We start from the raw sequence: 6,447 nt of genomic DNA, 5'->3' as shown, positions 1-6,447 counted from the left end.
GTTGTCTTTACATTAGACTTTAAATTAATCCTACTTGAAACGTAAAGCGTAAGGTGGACATTTGTGGCGACAGTAGTAATTCAGCCAAGGAGACTTTTCACTTATTATGCGCAGCAATGACGTGACGTCATCTTTAGTGGACATCTCCATGAAACGAGGAGATTGAGAAGCGTTGCCTCATATCCCCAAAATGTTTCTACCTCCTCCTGCCTTGCTACTCTGGCGACATGAGATGATAAAATGAGTCATTATATATGCAGGGCCACTTGAGTAAACACTGGGCCACATGAAGTCGTTTTTTTTTGTTGCACGTGAATCAGCATCTGCGCATGTGTACCACATCACCAACACATTGTGTTAACATCAGAAGCCGCATTTGTTTTTGTAATGTCAACAAGTGCATCAAGATTGGATTGAACAAAAAAATTCCAAATTGGGCATCGCACCTTGCAGTATGAATGAAGAGAAATGGTCTTTTTTGAACAAAAGTCTCAGGTGAAAAACAAGGTCAACTATTATCAATTTGGATACGACATGTTCTGTGAATTAGGCTCCAATTTTGTGCTGTGTTTTGATGAATTTAATTTGTAATTTAATTTGCACTCTACAAAAGTGTTGTTGGAAGGGTTCAGCAGATCACACAATATCCAGTGAATAAGACAACAATGCCAAATATACAGAAAACTAAGCATCTGCAATTCAGTCATACATATAACAGCTTCTAGATAATACAAGTTTTAGTTTTGAGTTCTTCTCAATCACTGCATTGCTTATTAAGGTCGCCTGGAAGGAAAAATAATGAGATACCTGATCTTACTATTCTTCATTTGTGAATAGACCACATGAACACGTGGTGCTTAAGCATATTTGCAGAGTGATTCGTACCCAACCGGAATAAACCAGATGCAGAGTGCTAACAGTGTGTGGCACCAATGCAGTACAAAGTCTCCACACGTCGACGCACACAAACACTCCCCTGAAGCTCCTTAATTAATGAAACTGGCCTCTGATGGATAATATTATAAAGGTCTCAACAAGAATGACGAATTAACCGGCTCACTTCTTTAAGTTAATCGGTTTATATTTACAGTGTAGATATGAAAATATTAAATATCTTAGTAAACACTGTACAAAGTCATAAGGCGTAAACATTTCCTCCCGGTCAGCTGACCGTCACAACCGTTAACTTTATGATGTAAATGCCAACTGTGCTGCTTGTTTTGTGTCCTTGAACTTGGTTTCCAGAGATCCATGTCTGCCTGAAATATCCCTGATTGACGAAACAACTTCTAACATTGTTTTCAATCACACGCTTTAAAGCGAGATCTTTCAGTCTCAAACCGGCATCGGCCTCGTGGATCCATATAAATGAGGATATTTGCCATCATGTTAAACTTTCTTCTTGTCCTGTAGGGGCTGTAAAGCTTGACCATCGGATTGCGACTTGGTGCTGGCCATCGCTGAGCATCAATCAATCAACGGTATGTATAAGCTCTTTATCTTGTGAAAAGGTGTGTCTGACAGCATTGCTCAGATGTTCCTCTGGGCAGTGAGGTACTTGAGAGCAGCTGAGCCATATTTCCTGGACAAGTCCTGGTGGAATTCCTCTTTTATAGTCTTCAGGCAGTTGCGGTAGCTCGAGCTGGAGCGAAACTTGGAGATGTCAAAGCTGGGTGCATGGGGCATGTGGATCATGAAAGCGTTCGGGAGAACCATAAGGTCATACTCCTGAAAGGAAAAAAACAAAATCAATATTATGACTTAATCTGGCATTTCCTGATTCCCTGTATTAATATTGTACGTGAAACTAATTGTAGACGTGTTTCTTTAATTTTGTAAATTCATTCCATAAAGCAGAAGTAAACCAGGAGCTTGCATTGCGAACGTCACATGACCAAATCCAGAAAAGAGATGAACCGTGACGTTCCCAAATTTAAGGCTAGTGGCACTTTGACGTCGTCCATTCACGTCGACAGCAGAGGGCGATGCTGCATAAATATGTCAGCCACCTAAATATGGTTGAAAATGGGTGGCTTGACTAATCACCTTAATTCTTATGCCACAAATGTAATTTTTTACTGTGTTTAGACTGGAGAAAGCATATTTTTGCCAAGAAAATTTTGACCTTGACTTCCGCTTTAACAACCCACCAAATTCAAACAACAGGCTGAAATGCAGTTTATGCAGCAACAAAGTACAGTGATTGTTACAGATCTGAACATTTCTGTTGCACAGTACCTGTGCGTCGAGCTCGATGATATGGGAAACCTTGTTCCAGCCGAAGCCCACAAAGCGCTGATCATATTCCGGGCAATGTCGTTTCACTACAACATAAGGCTCAAAATCTGCCTCCCAGTCAACCGTATAAGGTGTGGTGGCTGTCCTCCATTTAGCATAGTTGGTGGAGGCATGGCCTTTCGGCCACACGTGATACCTGCAGATAAAATAAGTCATGGTGAAAATGTGTTTGAAAATAAATGTACCAGATTTATTTCACTGATCAGGTTCCGATTCAAAAGGGTTTTCTACAGAGTTCAGTGCATGTTACTTTGACATGCCAGTCACAGAGTTCATGGTGGTTCCAAGAATCACAGGAAGTGCACCCAAGAGACAGATTTCCCTCATCATGCTCCACTCCCATGGAACCCACCTTAATTTACAGAGATAAACACTCGTCTTTACATTAGTAGTTTTAATTTTCGTGCTCTGGAGCCAAAGACAATCCCCATATTTTCTCACTCAAATCCCCTAAACTCTGGAACTGCGCAGTCTGTGTCAAGTTTGACCACTTAGGATCCGCACACGAATTCCCAAGTTTGTGAGCAAATTTGAGCTGAAGTTGGATATAACTCTATAAGATTATAGTTTCTCCCTTGGACGATGCACTCGTTTTCAGTTTGGCACATGGAATAAAACAAGTCATAAAATCTTCTTTTTGCTTCATACAGTGTTATGTTCTTGGTTTCTTCATTTTCTGTCTTTCCTTTGCAACTGCTGGTGAGTGGAGCCGGCCGAGGCGCACCTGCTAAGAACACACTCGATGTATTTACTTGTGCCTTGATCTCAAATAGTTGATCCCCTCTGGATCTATGACGGAATATACCCAACCGTCTTTATAGACAAGACCACGCTTCAACACAGCCTATAAATACATTTCCTTTATCGCATTCCTATGAAGTCCATACGTCCGCTCATCTACTAGGTCACTTGAGACTGTACAAGTAAATCTGAGTCCACCAGAGTGCCTTGTTATTTATGCAGAACCCATCAACACTACCATTCAGTTTCATCAGTATCAATATAATCACAAGGTATAATAGCCGTGTTAAGGGGCTTTGGAAAGCTCTCCTTTCATTCCTTCCCAGAAGCTGAAACCATCTTTCAAAGTTTACTCGGTGTGGCTTTGTCTCAGATGACTCCAATGACTACCCAGCTGTCATTGTGCCACACTAGCAACACTGACTAGCCAAGTCATCATGGAAATGAAAATAAAAATCATTGATGATTTTCATCACAATTTGTACCACCCATATACTGTCACCCAGACTGTTGTGAAAAATTTCTTGCTGCAAACATGATTCTTTGTAGAGGAGTTTCACTGTACTGTCACCCAAAATGTAAGAAACCCATTGGCTGAGAGGGCACTGTCATGTTGGGATTAATTCGGCAAACCCTCTACGCTACATTCTCAATCTGGCGCTTTCTGGCATGTTCTTGATCACTCCAAAACAATAAGCAGGTGAAAGAACCTCTTACATTTGATTTATAATTGAAGACCTGGTACAGCCTCTGGTGGTATATGCTGCCCTTAGTGTTCTCTCAATACATTTCCCATTCAAAACGAACGAAAATACGAACAGAATCAGGGGTGCACCGATGACTCTGGCCTATCACCGATCTTTAAAATGTCTGACTTGCCGATCCCGATCTTTTTTTTTTTTTTCCAGAACCAATAGCATATGCTTTCGATGTTCCAATCTTGTCTTACTGTGAAACACTGAACACTCCCTGTGAAACAATACAAGCGGGTTGTTTTAATTGCATTTTAAGTAGTTCTCTCAAATAAAAAACAATACCTTATCGGTAATCTCACAGCAGAAGAGAACAGTGGCTGACTTTTCCATACCTCTGCGGAGGGAGATGAGATAGGTGGAGAAGACTGGTTTTATTTTAAGGGATCAGTCGATCACCGATCCCCCAAATTAAAAGAAATTGGTGCTGATATCGATTCCGGCTGATTAATCGGTGCACCCCTAATCGAATAGTTAACAGCAACCCGTTAAATTGTTACCAGAATTACGGCGTTAAAACTGTATCTCAAAGAGAGGATCGGAACTGATGTAGAACAATTCTGATAACCGTAGAATCAGGGGTGCACCGATGACTCTGGCCTATCACCGATCTTTAAAATGTCTGACTTGCCGATCCCGATCTTTTTTTTTTTTTTCCAGAACCAATAGCATATGCTTTCGATGTTCCAATCTTGTCTTACTGTGAAACACTGAACACTCCCTGTGAAACAATACAAGCGGGTTGTTTTAATTGCATTTTAAGTAGTTCTCTCAAATAAAAAACAATACCTTATCGGTAATCTCACAGCAGAAGAGAACAGTGGCTGACTTTTCCATACCTCTGCGGAGGGAGATGAGATAGGTGGAGAAGACTGGTTTTATTTTAAGGGATCAGTCGATCACCGATCCCCCAAATTAAAAGAAATTGGTGCTGATATCGATTCCGGCCGATTAATCGGTGCACCCCTAATCGAATAGTTAACAGCAACCCGTTAAATTGTTACCAGAATTACGGCGTGAAAAACTGTATCTCAAATAGAGGATCGGAACTGATGTAGAACAATTTTGATAAGGGGTTGAAATGAATTGTAGAGAACATTTGATCATAGAATACTGGCAACATCCTGCATTCACATTCTTGTACTGTACCTGAAGGTATAGAGTGTCCCCATGTCCAGCATGGAGAGGAGCTCTGCTTTGGATTTGGGGAAGGACAAGCGGTAGCGCAGTGTCTCGAAAGCTGGAACCACCAGAGCCTTCTTATTATTTGCCATGTCCAATTGTGTGACCGTTTTTCTGCACAGAGGAAAGAAATAGATCAACGACCACAAATCCAAACCCATATTTTGGTCATTGCACATGCTTTAATCCAGCTTGTCTGTCTGATGTTTTATTTTGAAATGGGTTCATTTACAAAGAAATTTACGTTGCCTTTTTTTTTTTTTTTAAACGTCAACTTTTACATGAACTTTTATGATAAAATACATAAACACCAGGGATTTTATTTAACACAACAACCACAATGACATTGTCATGACATGAAATCCAGTGTTTCAAATTGTGCACAACCATTCAAGTCTGTCTTTACATTGACATCATTCTTCAAATATATTAATATTATTTCCACTTGAATCCACTGAAACTGACGACTCATTTTAAACTTGGTCCACAAGCTTTTAATAGAATTGAGGTCATGGATGATGGTGGCCACACACAGTGTTTCCCCCTTTTTATTCAGTTTCAATTGTGTATTTGCAGTGTGGCATAATTTGTCGTCTTATGCAATTTTTTGCTGCATTATGTGTAATTCTTTTGAAAACATGACAGGAATTGGTCAGTTGCAAACTCCTCATATTCTGTGGTCATTCTGTCATTTTGAGACCTCCATGAACCTGACAGGGGCTGACCATCTCAGCCCCATTATTCCAGCACAAAACATCAATTTAACGCCTCTTCGCTGGCAGCACAGCCTTTGTGGACATGCTGTCCATTCACCAACCATCCAGAACCTCGTCCATCTGTGTCATCCAAATTAGCATGGTATTCGTTGGTGACTTAAACTGTTTGAAAATCAGTCTTCCTGTACTTCTGAGGCCCCCGCAAAAATGGGTACGTGTAGCCGAAATACAGTTAATACAAGAGTTTGAGCCTTTGAAGGATCCTGCATCAAGAGTTTCTTGGGACGTCAAAGACTTTGGTAGCTTTAAATACTGTAGATCAGGGGTGCCCATTATGTCGATCCTGATCGACCGGTGGATCTAAGACAGATCCCAAGTAGATCCGAGGAGTGTAGAGAAGAAAAAAACAAACAACCATTTGTGTGTCTTTGTACATGTTTGTAATATATTTTTTGTGTTAATGTACGCTGCACCCTAATCATCCTATCAGTCTCATTGTCACAAAAAATATTTAAAAAATAAAGCAGGTAAATCTTGAACCTACGGTGGCGCGTGATTACGTCACCGGAAGTTGTTAGCGTTCAGCAGTCTGCAATTGCAGCTTATGATCAAAGCTGTTGCGCTATATCTTTTATCGTCATTATTCTCATTCAGAGTTTGCTTCGTGTACAATTCACCGAGGGCACGGGCAAAGAATAGGAATCTAGGAGGGCCCAGGGAAGCACTTTAAAATGGTACGTGTGAGCTACGATAGTTAA

At 40.7% G+C, this 6,447-nt stretch overlaps 1 protein-coding gene across 2 annotated transcripts in view; it reads right to left on the bottom strand.

Moving 5' to 3' along the window:
• Positions 1–406: 406 nt before the first annotated feature.
• Positions 407–6,447, bottom strand: part of large2 (LARGE xylosyl- and glucuronyltransferase 2) — a 35,078-nt gene continuing 29,037 nt past the window's right edge. For both annotated transcript variants that reach the window (XM_019858078.1, XM_019858077.1), the window contains 3 exons: positions 4,941–5,087; positions 2,239–2,434; positions 407–1,728 (listed from right to left, as the gene is read on the bottom strand). In XM_019858078.1, coding sequence (XP_019713637.1) covers positions 1,531–1,728; positions 2,239–2,434; positions 4,941–5,087 — 541 coding nt within the window. In that variant the 3' untranslated portion in view covers positions 407–1,530. The remainder of the gene's footprint in view (positions 1,729–2,238; positions 2,435–4,940; positions 5,088–6,447) is intronic.

This window comes from Hippocampus comes, unplaced genomic scaffold (assembly GCF_001891065.2).
Source record: "Hippocampus comes isolate QL1 unplaced genomic scaffold, H_comes_QL1_v1.1 scaffold178, whole genome shotgun sequence".
NCBI classification, from domain to species: Eukaryota; Metazoa; Chordata; class Actinopteri; order Syngnathiformes; family Syngnathidae; genus Hippocampus; species Hippocampus comes.
This window is presented reverse-complemented; position numbering and strand designations above follow the sequence as displayed.